Genomic DNA, 19,450 nt, shown 5'->3' with positions numbered 1-19,450 from the left:
CAGAGATGAAGGGTCACCTCCAGCTATATAGTGAGTTTGAGGCCACTGTGTGCTGCATGAGACCCTGTCTTAGCAAGAACAAATCCCTCTAAGCAAAATAAACGTATGGTGCCGATGCCACCCGTAGAGGCTGTAACTTAATGGGTCTGAGTGGGAACACCCTCAGCCTGGTGGTGATACCCTGGTGTCCACAGTATAGATCATAGGGCCGGATTCTTGGTCCTTCCCTTGCCTCAGACAGAAAGTCCTCAAAGCCACCAAAATTAGAAGCCTGATAACAAAGTTAGTATTTACCACCACCAAGGGAGGGCCTGGGTTTTTTAAGGAAGTCTTTCTGATTGTGCAACAGAAGTCTCCCAGGTCTTTCTGTTGAAAAAAAAAAAATGTCTCTGGGAGATGAAATGGGTTTAGGAAATCCTCTTCTTTGCCCTCTGGTGGACAGCTCTCAGAGACAGCAGGTGCCCAGGAGCAGAGCTCTGAGCTCTGTAGGCCCAACCTGTCAGGGGAGAACGTGTTCTCTTCTTCCTCTTCCTCTCTCAGAGGCTCTCAGAGCCTTTTGTTTTTGAAAGGATTACACGAAGCCTGAGAGGTTTTCTTTTTTTTGGGGGGGGGAACCTCTTTCCCCTCAAACCCAGTGTGTTCTCCCTTCCTGAAAAGCCTGTGTTTCCCTCCATGTTAACAAGCTCCCGACAAGAACAGGACCTGCTTGGCAGTGTGAGATAAGCCACCACAAAGGGGCATCGTTGGCACACTGGGAGGTGGGAGCAGTTTCCCCTCAGCCACTCCACTCAGCCTCAGTGGCAGCCCAGCTCTGCAAGCGTCCCCTGGGACAGCTTGGGAGAGGGGACACCTTCTGGTTGGTGCCTGCTTTGTCTCCCCCCGTCACCCCCAGTTTTAAAGAGCTAGGCCATGGCGTTGTTAATTTGATTGCACCCGCTCCAGCTTCCTGTCGCCCCTGATTAGGCAAGCTCCACCTGAAGTGTGAGATTGGTTGAAATTGTGTGGCAGCCACCAGCCTGGCCTTGGTGAACAGGCAGGGAGGAGTCTGGGGAGATTCAGGCCCCCGAGACTCCAAGGATTCAGGCATTAGGTAGGACTCAGCCAGGAAGAGTGTGCACACCCAAAGGCTGCTGAACTCTGGGTCATTGAGAAGGGTGGACCCTGCAGCCTCAAACCTCAGGCCTGTCTCTGAGGCAGGGAGGGTGAAGATGACACCCTTAGTCCCACCAGACCTTTCTCTGTCCAGCCCTAAAATGGGGCAGTCACTTTCTCCCTTGGCTGCTGGCCAAGGTATGCAGGATCAGGAGTGGAGTGGGGGATGGGGACCCATTTTCCCTACTGAGAGTGCTGGAAAAAAAAGCAGTAATAATAATAGCTAACATTTATTGAATGCTGATTATGTGCATGCACCGTGGTTAATGCTCTCCGAGGATTAGCTCATTAAACCCCTCCCCCACAGCCCTAGGAGGTTTGGGGGTGTGTGTGGCAGTGATGGCTAAAGATGGTTTGTAGCTGACAGAATCCTTTTAGAAACAGGAGACATGAACATCTTCCTTTGGCTACTAGGAGAAGGTGTTCTGGGTCATCGCTGAGAACACTTCGGAGCTGGAGTTGCAAGCATTTCCTGGAAAGGGCTGAATAGTATTCTAGGCTTTGCTGGTCACTGCATCACCGAAGAAGCCACGGACAGTAAATGAGGAAGGAAGAAGGGGTGCAGCCTGGTGCTAGCTGTGCAGGTGCAGGCTAGGTGTGACCCTAGGCCTAGCTTGCTGAGTCCTGCTGTGGAGTTGTGAGCACAGGATCACACCGGCTTGAGGACCTTGACAGAGAGTTTTGGCTAAGAGACTGCGGACAGGACAAGGTGGCTGTGGCGTGCCAAGAAAGTTCCTGAAACCCACTAGCCGCAGGAGATGTGGTTTCTAACCGAAATGTGAGATGGCCATGCTGGTTCTAGTAAGAAGATACACAGAGAAGATGACATGACCCGACAGGGGAGAGTCATGTGGCAATCAGAGCAGAAAGTGGAGTGATGTTTCTGCAACTCAAGGAACCCGTGACTTGCTGCCATCCCCAAAGAAGCCAGGATGCTTCCCCAGGGAGCCTCGGGGAAGCAAGAACAGGGCTAGTGCCACCTTTTGTCACACTCTATGGACTGCGAAAGAATCAGTCTGTGGTGTTTTGAGGCACTTAGTTGGTAGTACTTTGTTAGAGCAGCCAGGGGGAAACTGAGGCAGTTCTGGAAGCAGCAAACTTAGGGGCAGGGATTCTGTACCCAGTCTGTAAGTCTTGGCTTCTAGGTCAGGAAGATAACCAGCTGGTTCCACAGTGTATTGAGTCCCATAGGAACATGAAGACTAGCATCCAGCTCTACATAGACATGTCACCCAGTGTGCTTCCCCAGGCTAACCAGTCACCTCTACTTTGTCATAGCAACAATGCTACCTCTCTGACCCGGTCATCTTTGTGGCTAACACTGCCATCTCTTCTCTTCAGCCTCAAGCTCTTGACTTTCTCAAATGCTTGGCACTGTTCCTTCGAAGTCCTCCTTCCTCTCCAGTCCCTGCTCAGGGTCCTACGCCGTTCCCACCCTAGAGGAGATCATGCCCACACATCAGGGTGACTTCCCACCCCCAGTTCCTAGTTGCCACCATCTGGTGCTCTCCTCACTGTCCCCCATGCAGACTTCTGTCCCAGTGTCTTTGCCTGGCTGCCATTCTCCTTGAAGCCACCTTTCTCCTTTTGCTTGCTCCTCAGGGATGTACTCCAGCACCACCCCTCCTGGAAGCCCTGACCGGTTCTGCCGATCCACTCCAGGGTCTTCCATCTTTGACTCGACTGATGGCAAGGCCACTCTGTAGCCCACATCTAGAGGGGCTACACACTCTAGCTCTCCTAGAGGCTTGGTGTAGTTTTTTAATCAGTCAGTAACTCCTGGAGGCTGCAATGGAGACTTAGCCACACCTTTCCCTTGAAGACTGCTCAGGTTTGGGGACTTGATTTTGACTGTGGCATTTATAGGTGTGCCCTTGAGGAGGCGATCCTGAGTCTAGATAATTAGGGTAGGGCTAATGATTGAATTCTTGTGGAGTTTTAAGGGGATGAAGGGATACACACACACATGTACACATTTGCACATTTACAAGCTGTTTTTCACATGTCACATTCTGTCTTGGGCCACTAGGTTTATGAACCCAAATAAACTCCTTTTTCTTAAGGCTTAGCCAGCCTGTGTCTTTATATTGTTAGCAACAGGAAGCAGGTAAATACACAGACAGACCTTGACCTGATGTTGGATGACGGACTGCTCAGTGGGCACACACTCGTGACTTGCCTGATGCAACAGTGCACTCACTCAGAGGAGCTTTCATCATTATTGGGGAGCAGCTCTGGGCTTTCTCCCCAGGGCAAAGGCTAGAGGTGCTTCTCATCTCTCTGCCTACCATCCTGCATCACTCTACCTACCACATAGAGCCCTGTGCGCAGGATGCCTGGATCTGAGTCTTATCTGAGCTGCCCTGAGTGGTACCTTGGAACTGGGATCCATTTGGAAGCAACTCAGTGCTGTGGTCATGGGAACATCAGGGGCAGGGGAGTGATAATATGTTATCTGTCCCTACTTCTGAGGAGTGGCCCAGGTGAGGCACCTAGAGACAGACAGGGAGTGGAAATTGAGAGAGCAGGCCCAGTCTCCTCAGCAAAGCCTCCTGTCTGTAAGGACCTGGGCTCTTATTCTGATGAAGAGTGTGGTTGGGATGGAGGCTTTCCTAGCACCAGGTCCCCTAGGGGCTGGGGCTGGGGCTGGAGCTGGGGCTGGGGCTGGGGCTGGGGCTGGGGCTGGGGCTGGGGCTGGGGCTGGGGCTGTGACCGATTGCTCCTGTTCCAATGACCCTATTAGTGTCATGAGGTCAGTCAGTTGTCCTACATTTTGCTCATTGAGAGGTATTTTACCTCCTACCCCCTGAAACATTTGGGCTATGGATTCTGAAAGGTAGGACCAGGAACCCATTCATTCAAGCTTAGCGGGTGAGAGAAAGTGAGTGAGGTAAGCCCCATGTCCCAGTAGCCAGGGCACAGGCGTCAGGAGCAGGTCTCCTGTTCAGGCCCTTCCTGGTCTCTGCATGCTTGATTTATCTTCCCTGTGTCTTTGGTGGCTGCAAAACTCCTGGGAGCTTTGTAAACTCCCTGATTTTCTGTGAGGAAGGCCCTGGGGCGAAAGGAAGTTACAGCCTGTCCTCACTTCTGCTTGATGAAGCATGAGACGCAGTGTCGCTTCTTACTCTATGAAGTCTGGAAATCAATAAGGCCAGAGAGGCCACTGGCTAATCATTGCCATGGAAATCATCACTCTCTCCCTCTCTCGCCAACATCCAGGGAGTCCTCTATCCTTGCTTGCACAGGAGACTCCCTCCTGGCTTGGCACAGGCCACCCTGAGGCTGGGTAGCTGAGGCTGACCAGTGGCCATAGCCTATGAAGAGAAAGAGCCAGCAACAGCCCCCAAATCCCACAATTGTGTTTGTGAGTGGGGGTGGTGGCTCAGTTGGCCCTGAGTCCTGTCCAACACTCAGTTTTCTGTCTTCTCTCCAGACGACTAGCAAATCTGGTAGAACATCTGTCCTGTCCTTTCAGCTTCTTGGGAACTCCCAGGGCCAAGAGAAGAGTCTGGGAACCATCTAAAATGCCAGCTTGACCAATCCTAGGAGCCTGTCCACGCCCAGGACACGGGGGACTAGAGTGGACAGAGGTCTGGTCTGTGTTAGATGCCAGGGATACAGTTCATACACAGGGAGGATGGCTAAGCTCTGGACCCTAAGTAGCTCAGAGGTAGTGAAGATTCAGGCCTCACTAAGAGCAAATACAAGGGAGAACTCCGGGCTACTCTTCTGTTAGATCGCTCTGTGCCTCAGTTTATCATCTGTCCCAAGGGGGAGGGCATTATGTGTATGATATCCCAAACTCTGTGACCCGGCATTGTCTATGTGAACTGTAAATAGTTAATTCAGGTTGAGGATCCAAGCAAGGGAGGAGAGATGACAAAAGAGGTATTGGGGGTGGGGTGGGGACTGGAAAGATGGCTCAGGGGTTAAGAGCACTAGCTGATCTCTCAGAGGACCTAGGTTCAATATCCAGTATGTCCACATGGCAGTTTATAATTCCCCGTAACCCCAGTTCCAGTGGATCTAGCATTCCCTTCTGGCTTACATGGGCATTAGGCACACAAGTGATGCACAGATGTACATGCAGGAAAAATACCCATTCACATAAAGTAAGAATAAAATAAGACAAAGTAAAAGCATCCGGCAGCTTGGAGGAGGGCATGGGGCATCTATGTCTGTCCCAGACGTATGGTCTGGACAGGGGTTTGTAGTCTCTGGGTGGCTGTTCCTTTGATTCATTGACTCCTGTCCTTGTGGGAGGGCAGCAGTCCCACCACCAGGTCAGTGGACACACCTCTTCTGTCTGATTTTTCATGTGAATGGGGACTGACATGGGTTATGGGACTGACGTGGGATACAGAGCTGACTGTGCTTCCAAGGGGTTTGTACCTTGACCTTGAGACCAGCAGTCAGCTACAGTAGCTAAGCTGGTCAAAGGTTTCCTTGGGTCAGGCTGGCTCCCTCCATCAGCCCACCTGTCTATTAGGGTCTACTTCCTTCCATCCGACTTCCTGTGATGCAGGTGTGTGGAAGCTGAGGGCCCTTGGAGCTCACTTTAATTGGCCTGACATTTTGCTAAACAAACAAACCAAAACTCAGAGCAAACAAAGAACCCTTCTGGGTTTAATTGGCCATGAGCTTTGTCTGTGGCCCAGGCACTGGAGCCTTCAGAGAGGTGGAGGGGAGCCAGGGGCAGGAAGAGTACCTGTCTAATAAAGATGGGGGCCAGGAGTTCTTGGGGGGGGGGCCTGCCATGTGATGGTGACATCAAAACACAGCTTATCCCTTCCACCCTGAAGAGCAGCTTGGCTCTGTACCTGCCTCTCGCTGAAGAATTCTCTTTGAAGATGATTTCTCATCCCCTGCATGTCAGGTGGAACTGGAATTGCCTTCTCGTTTTGGTCATTATCTTCCCCCCCCCCCCCAGAGCTCTTTCTCTCTCTCTCTGTCTCTCTCTGTCTCCCTCCCTCCCTCCCTCCCTCCTTCCCTCCCTCCCTCCCTCCCTCCCTCCCTCCCTCCCTCCCTCCCTCCCTCCCTCCCTTTCCCTTCCTCCCTCCCTCCCTCCCTCCCTCTTTCTTTCTTTCTTTCTTTCTTTCTTTCTTTCTTTCTTTCTTTCTTTCTTTCTTTCTTTCTTTCTCTCATCTAAAAAGGAGATTAAAGGTAGCCCTGTGGATGTGGTATTTTCTCCTGCTAATTATATTTCTTTTTAATCAAGTCCTGGGAGGCAACAGCCTGGTCCTCTGGGAAGATTCCTAAGGCCGCTGGAGCCACTGATAGCCAGGCTGGAGGTGCCATAGCTCAGTCAGATAAGGACTGGGTTTTCTAGTTTGGGTGAATTCTAATTTTGTGGGTGAGGAAACCAAGAACCAGAGGAAGGAAGGCAAGCAAGGAAAGAAGGGGTGGCTGACAGTCTAACCTGTGGACACGGGGATATGACCCGATGACCTCCATCCACTATCTCAGGTTCTGTAGAAAGGAAACCATTGTTGGTTTCCCCAGGGAGGATGTGGAGAGAGGATTGTTGAGTGTCACATGTGAAGGGGCTGGTCTGGGTTCAGGGACTTATGAGCTTAGTCATACCAAGACTTGGGGGTCAAAGAGGAGTGGAGGCTACTCAGGATTGTCTTCTGGGGAGTCCAAGGACTTGGACAACTGATTTCCTGCTCCCCCAAACCCTTGGTGCCCTGACTGGGCTGGGTGGTTTTAGATGACAGTTGAACTGTGTTATGGGAGCCCCAGGGACCTGACAGAGTAGTCATGAGGCCTGTGAGGTCTCTCAGGGGACAACAGTATGTGAGTTAATAAGGATATCTCTCATGTGCATGCTGCCCAATCAGATGGGAACCCAGAAGGCCAAAGGGGCTCAAGACACTGACTCCTCCTCTTAAAACAGGAACACTAGACTCCTCCTACCTGTGGACACCAGAGCTCTGATTCCCTGATCTGGCCTTGGACTGAGTTATACTGCCGTGGATTCTCTCATTCTGAACTCTTTCATCTTGGCTGAGCCATGTCACCAGTATCCCAGGATCTGTTTACAGAGAGTTAGTTGTGGGACTTTATAGGCCCCATTAGTATATGATTCAGTTCACCTAACAAAGTCCCCTTTATCCATCTGTTCACAAACCTGCCACTTAAAGCCACCGAGAACAGAAGCTCTGTTCCACTCACTCCAGCCATCTATGTTACAACTGTTAGCGTACAGAGGAGGATGCCAGGCTCACAGAGGTCACTGTCTGTGATCTCATAGCTCTCAAGTAGCAGAGCTGGGACTTGAACTCAGGGATGTCTACTCTACTTTCCTGGTCATGGAGCAAACACCGTTTCCTGTCCAGTGAGCGCTCAGTGACCCAAGGAGCCAGAACTGTGAAGTCAGAGATGTGGATGTCTCCTTAGCATGGCCCAGTCAAAATGTCCAGTTTGCCCCGTATGACTCTTTAGGAGACAATGCACCCTCTGACATATTTCCTTCCTTCCTTCCTTCTGTTTGGGGACTGTGGGGTCAAAGGTCAGTTAGCCCTCTGAAGGCTTAGACCTGGAACCATGGAGTTGAATCAGGCCAAATATTTTTCTAAAAGTGGGAGATACAAGGTAGAGCTTTAGGTGGCTGCCTCTGCAAGTGGGTCAGGGATAGGGCTGGTGGCACTGGGGCATTTAGAATGGACTCAGAAATGAATGAGCTTCATCCAGCCAATTCACTGGTAAACTAACTCTCTCTCTCTCTCTCTCTCTCTCTCTCTCTCTCTCTCTCTGTATGTGTATATGTGTGTGTGTGTGTGTGCTCACAGTGAAGGTCCTATGGCCCTCTTTCCTTCCTATAGCAATCAGAGGAGTGGGAGAAGATGGATGGAGGAAGGGTCCGAATAGGTAGAGTATAAGAGGGAGGAGAGTCAGCATCTCAAGTGGCTACTGGTGGGTAACCTGGAGCATCACACTGTACAGAAGCAGTAGAAGAATGGCAGCTACAGAGAAGACCAGGAACATGCATGCCCCACCACAACTGTGTCACAGGGTCATCCTCCAGCAGCCAGTTGCCATATGGGCATATGGAGGCAGCCAGACCTTTCTACCCAGAGAGAGGCCGGCTTATGGCCAGTCCTGGGCCTCAAACATCTCTTGCACCGTCTACCCCTTCTCCCCACCGTCACCGGGGTAGTCTGAGGGTTCAGCATGGCTGGGACAAGCTGTTGGGAGAGCCAGGTCAGGACGGAAAGGAAAGTAGCAGAATAAGGAATGGCATGCGCGCGCGCGCGCGCGCGCGCGCGTGTGTGTGTGTGTGTGTGTGTGTGTGTGTGTGTGTGTGTACTGGAAGGATAGGCCCAGGCAGGAGAGCCTTCCCCGTGTGGCTCTCCCTTGCTGAGGGATGTAGATTGATTGCCTGGCTTTATGAAGGACAAAGTGCTTTGTAATGGTGGGAAGGAGGCTGCTCCCAGGACGGGGATTCCGCCCGGGGTCTCCCTCAGCATCGATCTCCTGGCAGGGCTTCCCTGTCTGGATGAAGGCCCAGGATTGTTCATTGAGGGATCTCCTGGGAGGTGTAGGGCAGACTTCACACAGGCCCTATGGCTCTCTGTAGCTACTCTAGAGGGACATTAGAAAGAATGGCACTGGTGGCCACACCTGTGTCCAGTCAGGGACACACTGACATACAGGAAGGACACAGACTAAGCTCCAGACTATTACACCACCTTTGTGGATAGGGTAGATATGGCTTCATAAGGTCATATGTGCTTATCAATGTATGGCTACTGTGGTGCTTAACAGAACACAGGGACAGCAGAGAAACAGTGGCTTCCGGGCCATGAAGGTGCCATCCCTTGTGTTCCAGCTACAGAGTTGGGCAGCCCCTGTGCGCTTCTATTTAGCCTCAGCTTCTGTGTTATTCAAAACAGTTTTATGAAGTTTGCAAGTTGGGAGTGAACTTCTAGGATAAATGAGGAGACTAGAACCCAGAGAGACAAAATGACCTTCCAAGGTCACACAGATCAACCAAAGGCTTTACCTACACAGTGGATTTGGTGTCTTCCTTTTGAGACTGTAACAGGTGGCACATAACTCAGTATGTATTAAGTAGTCACAAGGAGCTGTTTGATATAGGTATTGGGATTGGATTGCCAACTGACAGGTGAACTGAATAATTACCATACAGCTACCAGGACCTGTGTCCCTGCCTTGAGACAGACCAGAGTGTCCCTTTGCTTTGGATAAGCACGCTTCCACAAGCCTCCAGGGGACTCCCAAGCTCACCTCTGAGCAACCTTGCTGTTTCTGGTTAGAATAGCAGAATCCCAGGGGGAGGATGGGCAGGCATGGGAGAGCCAAGACTGACCTTGGTGGCAGAATGGGAGCAAACATGGGGGAAGGACTCACTTTTCACGGTGAGGAACATGGCCTTGCTGATGTCGGTGCCCACGCCGTTGCTGGCCTGGCAGAGGTAGTAGCCGATGTCCTCTTCCAGGACGTGGCGTATCAGCAGGGAGCTGTTGGGTAGGATCTGGATGCGGCCAGTGAGGGGCACCGGGTGATATTGCTGGGGGTTCCCACTCCCTGGAAGGAGGCAGCAGTTAGGGGGTGTTGGGAGTAGACTGGGTGTGACCTAGCTCCTTCAGAAAGGCCTGATAGGGCTCGCTTGCCCACCTGCGGCCATTTCACAGCAGAGCCACACCATCCCACAGTACTGGCATCACACAGCTCCTACTGTGTGACGTGAGGTGCACCTCAGAGAGGTCTGGCCCTGACTTAGCTCTGAGGCATGGAAACAGTCAGGCCAGTCCCTCAGGCAGTCACTGAACTTTCTGGAATGAATTTCCGAGATAGAAAGAAACATCTTTGGTCAGCTTGGCAATAGGCCAGAAGACTGAGTTCTCATATGACATTTGCTTGGCCACATGCAGTCAGGCCTGGGGAAGAGGCTGCTTTCCAAGGGGACCTTCAATCCTAACATTAGCCATGAACACAGTCTATCATGTGACCTCATCGTCTATCGTGTGGCATCGTCAGATATCAAATGTATCTTTGCCATGAGGCTGGACTGGGAGAGGACTAAAATCTCATATTAGATAGGACTCCAGGGTGGATGGGGAGGGGTGGGGAAGTAATACAGACTGTCTTTGGGGTTGCAGGAGGTCAAGCGGTGGGGACAAGAGGAACTTAGGGGGCTTTGGATGGAGCTCAGTAGTGTTGGGGTTGCCTGTTTTGCTCAAGGCCCTCAGTTTGATCGTCAGCATCACAAAATGCAAACAGGATTTGGATTCAGCATCCTGCTGTCCCTCACCCTGGTGTAGGACTTCTAGACCATCTGATGTAGGAGTTCCCCAAGCTCAGAACCCAGTACTCTTCCTAGGGCTGGGAGTTGCGTGTAAGAACAGGTCCCATGCCCGTCAGAGCAGCCTCCAGGTCCTCCTTACTCTTCTCACAGAGGAGACTCACCTTTGGCATGCTTCCACATCACCTTGGGTGGTGGGTAGCCATCTACCGAGCAGTTGAGCACACCAGCTTTGCCGTAGATGCCATCTTGGTTATTGGGCTGCACCACAAATCGAGGGGGCACTGTGGAAAGGGAAGTGAGGAGAAAAGAGGCTTAGTCTCACCGGGATTCCCTAAGTCTGGGGAACTCTTCCAGTAGATGTCAGCCCTTCTTGGATCATTGCAATGTTGGGAGCAGAAAGCTTGTAAAGTCAGAAAGTGTGAGAGCTCTTGCAAGCACTTGAGTGAGAGTTTAGAGTCATGAGTCCCAAACTTGACTCTGCTCTTGGCTGACCACATAAGGATGCTCTACACTCCAGGTCTGAAAGTAAGAGGCTTGGGTCTCTGTGTCTTTAAGAAGCCATCCAGCACCAACCTCTTAAGAGCCTGTAATTCCAACTGGAACTCTAGAGAGATGCTCTTGCCCCCTTCCCCCCCTGGGACCAGCCTGACCCACTCACCACGCACGATGAGCTGGCGCTCCCTGCTCACAGTGGCCGCTGCGTTGCTGGCGATGCAAGTGTAGTTGCCGTTGTGCTTGAGGGAGACGCTGGAGATCTGCAGGGAGCTCATGAACTCCTTGCTCTCGATGGTCACGCCTGAGCCTGAGATGATCACCTGTCCGTCCTTCCTCCAGGTGATGCGGATTGGCATGTCCCCCGAGGACACCACACAGGGAATGTAGAGCAGCTGGCCGATGGAGGCAGGGGGGAACTCGAAGGGCTGGATCAGAGGGGGCACTGGGGGAACAAGGGGGAAATGATGATCACCTGCCCTACTTCAGGGCTCTGGTTTACCCTGGGGCAGGGCTAGAGTGTAGCTCTCCAGGTCCCTGGAACTCTGTTTTCCTTTGAAGGCAGTATCTTCTGAGCATGCTCAGGTGCCCTGGCTCTTGCCCACCTGTAAACCCAGGCCAGGGCTCCCTGTCTCTGTGTTAGTCTTCCCGGCTCTCAGATTGGTCTTTGAATTTGACACAATGTGCTTCCTGACCCAGTGCTTAGCTTGTGTATAAATTCTCATCTTGGCAGCCACCTTCCAGCCCTCTGTGGACCTGGGGTAGATAGAGATGAGGTGTCCCAGAGGCTAGGGAGGAAGGCCTGCTTAGATGCTCTCCCTTTTCTCTCCATGACCACTTGCCTAAAACCAGGCGCTTCCAAACCAGGTCCTCTCATAAACTTGCCCCTCCCCATGGCCGTCAACTTATAGAACGTGTGCACAGGAACCTCACCCTATCCTTCCCCAGACCTGGAGTTTGATGGTCTCACTTTACAGATGGCATGACAGAAAAGGAGCAGTGACTGAGCAAGGTGATGGGGCGGGGGCGGGGTGACATTGGGGCTTGAGACCTGGTCTGTCTGCTCAAGTCAAGGCTCTTTTTACTAAGCAGCATCGCTACCTCTGGAAAAAGACCCCAAATGTTCATTCTGCAGGTCCTTTTGTCTCCCTAGGTGTTTCAAACTTGAAAGGGAGCCTGCTATCCCTCTGGTGGCCACACGGGTAGAGTCCTTGGGCAGAGCTCTCTGCACCAGGCTGCCCTCATCTGAACCCCTAGGGCGGGGGACAGAGGGTCAGGGCACCTGTCTGCAGCCAGAGTCTCTGGGAGATGGATCCTCCTCTCTCAGCACTAGCGGGAACATCAGCCATTATCTTTATGATAACTCAATTAGGCGGCAGCAACTTCCCCAGCTCATGGTGGGGGGAGAGGAGAGCGAAGGAGACAGACAATTAGCTTAACAAGGATGAGCACGAGAAGATGAGGTCTCCTTTCTGCAGTCGAATAATTAAATTACAAAGCTGCCCACGGTCCTCAGCCTTCTCCCAGGCTCCTGCCCACCCCTCGTTGGAAGCCACTGATGCTATTTCACCACAGGCCTACTCAGAGCCAGGGCCACAGCAGAGAGCACAGGCAGGCCTTGCAGACCCATGGTAGAAAGCAGTCAGATGTGCAGAGAGAGAGCATCTGAATCCTTGGTGGGGTGGGGTAGGGTGGTCTGGAGGACATGGCAGTTAGGAAGGTACTGCTTCTAGGACTCCTATCAGGGGCCCTAGCAGGCCTTCTAATGCTACCCTGACCTTATCCGCTACTCCAGCTAGGGGGTCTGTCGTCATGACTTTCCATGCCTGAGTCTTGCTTGGCATGCCCTCCTCCACTGCCATGAGCTCCTCATCCTCTGGTCAGCTTGCAACCATCTGATTCCATTCTTGGTGTTGGCTAGGTCCTAGGCCTTAGTCAGATATTAGTCCTAGTCACTGGTCAGATCAACACATCCCTGTTACTGCCCCTGGTCCTGTGGGAGGTTGCCTGGGACATGGGCATGTTTAGATAGATTTCTCTGAAACTCAGGCTCCACTGTCCTTTATTGATACTCCCTAAGAGATTGCTCTCCTTAGGTCATTGTGAACCCCCTGATGTGTGTGTGTGTGTGTGTGTGTGTGTGTGTGTGTGTGTGTGTGTGTGTGAGAGAGAGAGAGAGAGAGAGAGAGAGAGAGAGAGAGACCTAGGTCTCCTTGAGTTTCTGATAAATTGCTTCTAAATGCCTGCACAGTTCTGATTGCCATCATCTCCCTGGGCTTGGAGGTGGGACCTGTATACCAGGAGTGATTGTGGGTGCCCAATAGATGCTCATCAGATATGTAAATAAGGGGACATATGTCTGGATACCACATCTCAGGGTGACCTCAGAGGGCCATGTGGTGGACTGGGGGTGTGGCAGGCAGAATGAGGGGTCATCCTATTCTGTGAGCATTCTGGAGTGTCTCTATGGTTCTTTCGAGGACCAGGCCTTTTCTGGTATGGCACTAACCCAGCTGTTGGGACTGAGGAGCCTCTGGACTGTGAGCAGGGGTTGGTGTCATTGGTGACGCTCCAGGAGCTGGAGTAGGACATGCGGCCAAGGCATGGGTACTCTGAGCACCTCATTTCCAGAGACAATGTTGCTCAGAAAGGAGCTTTTGCTTAGCCAAGGGGACCATCTCCCAGTAAGAAGGGAGTTAGAGAGTAGGGTAAGTAGTTAGATAATTATATAATATTTGTGAAATGCCTATCCTGTGAAGGTATTACTGTTGTGTAGATGAGGAAGGCAAGACCTTGCCCAAGTTGGAAGAGGTAAGCCACTGCCCTTTGTGATTACTGGGCCAGTGACCCCTGGACACACACAGACACAGGACTCGGCAGAGGGAGGTGTCCTCTGGGGGTGATCCCAGCCTCAGGGAGCCCTGAGCATTTGATCTGGCACAGGTGCTTACAAAATGATACACAGGATGAAGGAAGAAGTCAGGCTGAGGCAAAGGGCAGAGGCCACCGAGGACTGTCAGGGAGTGACATGAAGGAGCCCTTGAGAGGCCACTGAAAAGCAGCAGCCAACACTTATGTTGGGGCTTAGTTGCATGGGTAAGATGGCCCAGGGTTCCTTTGTGTCCTGTGTGCCAGATGACCAGACAACTCCTCAGAGGTCTGATGTAGCACACTGTTCTCTGTCACATGGACACCACCAAGTTATGCATGCTATTCCCACCTGTGTAGCTGGTTACTCTACATTGAAATAGTCCCTCCTAGAGGAAGGACAGCGGCTTATAAAAGCAGGGAAGTTCATGAAACTTAGAAGATTCACGAGGCCCTCCCAAGGTTATACAAGTGTGGGACAATTGCTGGGCGGAGTAGACTCCCTCCCGCCAAGCTTCAGGGGTGCAGCCTTCCTGACAGGGGTGCTCCTGTAAGTCACCCCTTGCTCCTGCTTCTGTAAATAGTCCCAGTAGACTTGCTGCTTTGCCAAAGCTAGACTTGAGTATAATAATTCCTTTGGTCTGTTAGTGCCCCACCTGGAGGGAGCAGACCTTCTTTCTCTCTGTTAAGGAAAAGTCACACAACTCCTTTGCAGAAAGTGGAAGGGCCAGGCTTCTCAGGGGAACTCCATAGCTCCAGGCTGGCATTCTGACGAGCCTCAAGCCCAGGTTCAGAGATGGAGCCTGAGCTGTGGGGCAAGGGGATTCTCAGCAGTGGTGGGATGTTTGATAAGAACACTTTTTTTTCTTTTCTTTTTGGCTCTGGATAACTAAAAAGGAAGGCCTGCCATTTAGCCATGTCTTCTCTAAGCTCAGGGATGCTAATAGAATGGGTGTGTCATCTTTCCCCCAGGGAACCAATCTTTCAGGAGTTGGGGGTCTCTGGCCACCTGCTCTCATCAGTGTCACCTGCAATTCCAAGTCTCTTATGCCCATGTCCATAACTTCTGTAGTAGCTGGCCTGGGATGTCAAATAGCAGGAGGGGAGGGGGGCTTCCTTCCTGGAGCAAGGGACCACACCAGCGCTGACACTAGAGACCGGAGTGTCTACAAAGATGTAGCAATTGCGCAGGCCACACGACATCTGGCCATCATAAAGCCTTTATGGATACTTGTTTGGAAGTGTCATGCGGTACTGACCAGCAGCCCAGCCCATAAATGCTTTATGGGGTGTCTTATCATCTGTCTTTGAGGTTGAGCCTTTTATTTACTGCACCTGCTTGCAAAGTGTGCACTGTGGGAAGTCAGAGCTTCTCTGTCCACACAGCATGGACTCAAGAAAGATCTATATCTGGGGCCAGGACATTTGAATTCCAGGCTCTATGCTTACTCAAGTGACCATAGGCAAGTGGCCTTGCCACAACCCCTGGCCCCTGCCTGAGAGGGGTGCCAGGCCTGGAGAGATGGCTAAGAGTGCTTGCCACAAAAGCAGGAAGACTTGAGATCTGATCTCAATAACCCTGGGGGAGCCCTGTGTGGTGAGATTTGTCTACAGCCCCCGTGCTGTCAGGGGCAGAGACAGGAAGACCAGCGGGGCTTGTTGGCCGCTAACTTAGTTCCAGGTTCAGCAGGAGACGCTGTGACCAGGGAGTGATCAAGCAGGCCACCTGATATGTTCTTCTGGTCTCCACATACACAGACAGCACATATGCACACATGCAAGTGCGCTCGCGCGGGGGCACACACACACACACACACACACACACACACATACACACACGACACAAAATGGTGGAAGTAGGCCAATTAATTTTACTAGCATGACACTGAGTTTTCAGGTTCAATAAATCTAATTACTCTAGGAATAAGCACTGTTTTCTTCAGCTTTTATCACAACCACCCCTTCTTGGCAATGCCTTCCCTGACCACAAGGTCTCTTCCTCCTGGCACTGTGGTATCCAGTTTAGATTTAGTGTCACACATTGTATCCACTGTCTGTTTATCCTTAGGATGTGAGCTCCTGGAGGGTGGGGGATGCTGTGTGCTGTGTTGAGCACAGCTGTGTTGGAGAAATGGAAATAGCACTGGGAACGAGGTTGGTGCACATTCAGTGACTGAGTGAACATAGTAGGTGCACAATCAGTCACAGAGTGAACGAACATACTGCCAAAGCTTCCCCATCTCTAACACAGTCACTACCACCATCACCAGCCCCATCTGTCCCTGAAGGTGGTTGCTTGCTCTGTGTTCCCAAGGAAACCTGGCTGCAAGCAGAGAACTCTCAAAAATCGGCAGTACTGGAGACTGTGGTGCCCCTTGCCTGTGGGTTCCAGCAGGGCTCCTTCCAAACCAGCTCCAACTGTAGCAGGCATTCAGGTAGGTGGGTAGCTGATATCCGGAGATCATAGAACCTCCCACCCCAATCTGTTCATGGGAGTGAGACAGGGATCCCTAACAGGATCCAGTTACTTTCAGTTACTGTCCGGCTGAAGCTACACACAGACTTGATAGGGACATATGTGTGTGAGTCTGGGATAGGGATATTGGAGGAAGTGTCTGTGTGGGGTGAGTGCCCTCTTCTGCTGGCTTGCTTTCTATGGGGACTTGGCATGGCCTCACTCCAGTCAGAGTGTGCCTCTGGCCCTCAGTCTAGCTGTAGAGGCTCTCGGAGACTCGGATGTAAGGTGGAGACATTTCCCCTACAGAACCGTGGCAAGAGGCCCCAGTTGTGCACCCTGCCCTTGGTTAATCAAACATTCAGTCTTTGCATCCGGAGATGCTTTTATTTCTCAGCTGCTGAGGATTCAAAAGTCCCCAAATCTAGGTTGGCTCTGTGTGGGCTCCTCTTAGTATCCTGCCAAGGATCTGTCCCGAGCCCCAGAGACAAATGCTGTCCCCTGCAGCTGGTTCCCCTTGTCATTCAGTGCTGCATGTGCCAAGCCCAGGAATTCCTCAAAGCATCCCTTTGCCCCTCTGCCTCCTGCCTGGCTGGGCTTCCCTGGCAGGAACTCTTGAGCAGTGTTCCATATAACCACCCGTAGCTGCCTTTCATGGGTCAGGGATGTCCTTTTACTAGAGAAGGCATTTATGAACACATAACCGTTCACATGCATGTGTATGAATCTGCCCCATCACGGGCGGGCTACTGTGCCCCTTTGACACTTGATCGTGGGTGTAGTTTGTACACATGTGTGCACCTCACACATCACTGCACACGTGTGTGTATATGCATGTCGGGTATATTCTGATCTTGGCTCACTGATTGAAAATTTCATTAGCAGACAAGCAGTCCTCAGAAGGAACCGACTCAGCAGTTGTTTTTCCAGCTCACGAAGCAGCATTGGTTTGGCCACATCTGGTCCACCAGTCTTGGCACCCACAGAGAAGTGGGGGTTGGGGAGGGAACTTGATACACTGTTGCGAGCTTCCGGTTCCTGTCTTGCTCCATCTGAGCCTTTTCTGCACTCTGTTCCAGTCTGCCCCTCTGACTTGATGCACCTTCCAATGTCCAGTAGCCATAGGGTCCGGAGTCCACACCCCTGCACTCACCCCTTCCCCCCCTGGAGCCTGGGCCCCTTGCCATGTCCAGGGGCGCCTCCTCCTCCCCCCTCCTTGGGGAGCTCTTGGAAGAGCACAGCCGCTAATCAAGCAGCGTGATCATAATCAGCTTTGATGGGCTCTTCTGCAAAAGTGCATTCTAATGAGGTGGGGGAGGCGAGCGGAGAGGGTGGGGTGGAGGAGCTGAGCTTTCAGAGAGGTGGGGGAACTGGCTTCCAGGCCTTTACGTGAGTGTCTGCTCGAGAGGAAACAGGGGACCTTACCCCTCCTATAGCTGCATACTGGTCTTTTTTTTTTTTTCCCAAATGGTGATAAGGGAGAGCAGGAAGGTTTGCACACAAGCCTGTATCACACATTGATAGACAGACACACAGATACACAGACCCACCCACAGACAGACAGACACACATGCCTGGGCATGCAGACAGACAGACAAACGGACACATACATATAGATAGACACAGACAGACAGAGACAAACATGTACACACATACAAACAGACATACAGGCGCACACACATAGCCACAGCTGCACACACACACACAGTCACACATGAGCACACATACATATACACACACAGTTACACATGCACACACACACACATAGTCACACATGCACATACAGACACACATGTACACACACATAGTTACACACACACATACACACACACACACACAGTCACACATGCACACACTCTCCACCCCCCCTCCTCGGGCTGGGAGATACTGTCACTCTACTATCACTACAGGTCCACCGAGTCGCTGAGCCTGAATGCATCAGATTCAATTCATTAGGAGCGATCGCTCCCTGAATGGGGCTGAATAATTGATGAGCCGAGAGCAGCTTGCAGGATGTTCCGAGTACTCTGAGGCTTGCTGGAGCCCTGTTATTATTATTTTTTTCTTTTAGCTGACAAACCCGGCCAAATGCTTGCTGGAGCATTGGGCACAGGGAGCAGAGCAGAGGTTAGATGTTTTAATATGTGATGTTTACACTGTATGCTCTCGGCCCATTGCTTGTAACAGAAATGGATACAGACTTCTGCAATGCCCAGTGGGGTGGAAGCAGGGCAGGAAGGGCCATGGCTCATCATCACCAAGTCCATTTGCCCAGGTGTGGAAGGGAGATGGGGGCCTGGCGTGTGGGCCCATGGGCTGCCCCAGAAGGGCACAAGGTAGGGGGCACTCTGTCATTGGCACAGCCTAAAGCAGGGAGGTGGTCCTGCCAATGTGTATCTCAGGTCTCTTTCTCAGGGCTGAGATGGCCATGAAGCCCCCAGTTCTCGGAGCTCACAGTGTGGCTTCCATAAGTTACTCCAACCCAGACTAATGCGGCAGATTCAGTTCAACAAACACGTGCCGTCTGGCACTGTGACAGGTGGCAGGGTGGGTACACAGGATGCGTGTGACTCGGCCCCCCGAGAGCTGCTCAGGGTGAGCCAGATGACAGGAAGGTAAGAAGCTAGCTCGGGGAGGAGGGCTTCCTCCACCTTCCGCTGTGACTGTCAGGTTCCTGGCCTTCCCATTCTGGAGCCATTGTCATAGCTCATTGATACAGCATGTGTCCCCCAAACACTTTTTCTCCTAGACCCCCCTTCCTTGTATATGCGATGCTACTTCCAGGGTCAAAGCAGGAGAGACTCTGGTCTGAGACCCTCAAGGCCACCCCGGGTGTCGGGGCCCTTCTTGGCCTGGATCTGTGCTCTTTTCTTTCTTTTCGCAGATCTTGGCCTCTGCCTGGCTTTCCCTTCCTGGTTAGTTCCCCCTACCCCCCTCTCTACAGGATAAGGGGAAGAAGTCTTTCCAGCCCCCACTCCCACTGTTTCTCTGGAGGATGGCTGACTGCAGGAGGAAAGCCCCCGGGTGACTGGGACCCCTCTTGTGTCTCTAGAGCACTGTCTCTCTTCTGCTGTCCTCTAGGCACTACAGGGTACCTCTCCATTTGTGAGGTACAAGCTGGAGCTGATGTTTGTCTCCTGGCCTGTACCCTTCTCCAATATTTCCTGGTCAGGCCCGACAGGATCTGCTTCCCTATTTTGTTCCTAGAATCC

General features: G+C 51.9%; 1 protein-coding gene across 4 annotated transcripts in view; it reads right to left on the bottom strand.

Moving 5' to 3' along the window:
- Window positions 1-19,450, bottom strand: part of Dscaml1 (DS cell adhesion molecule like 1) — a 326,281-nt gene that overhangs the window by 58,796 nt on the left and 248,035 nt on the right. For all 4 annotated transcript variants that reach the window (XM_017313109.1, XM_006509947.2, NM_001081270.2 and 1 more), the window contains 3 exons: window positions 11,082-11,360; window positions 10,585-10,704; window positions 9,526-9,702 (listed from right to left, as the gene is read on the bottom strand). In XM_017313109.1, coding sequence (XP_017168598.1) covers window positions 9,526-9,702; window positions 10,585-10,704; window positions 11,082-11,360 — 576 coding nt within the window. The remainder of the gene's footprint in view (window positions 1-9,525; window positions 9,703-10,584; window positions 10,705-11,081; window positions 11,361-19,450) is intronic.

Source organism: Mus musculus, chromosome 9, assembly GCF_000001635.26.
Source record: "Mus musculus strain C57BL/6J chromosome 9, GRCm38.p6 C57BL/6J".
Taxonomy (NCBI): Eukaryota; Metazoa; Chordata; class Mammalia; order Rodentia; family Muridae; genus Mus; species Mus musculus.
This window is presented reverse-complemented; position numbering and strand designations above follow the sequence as displayed.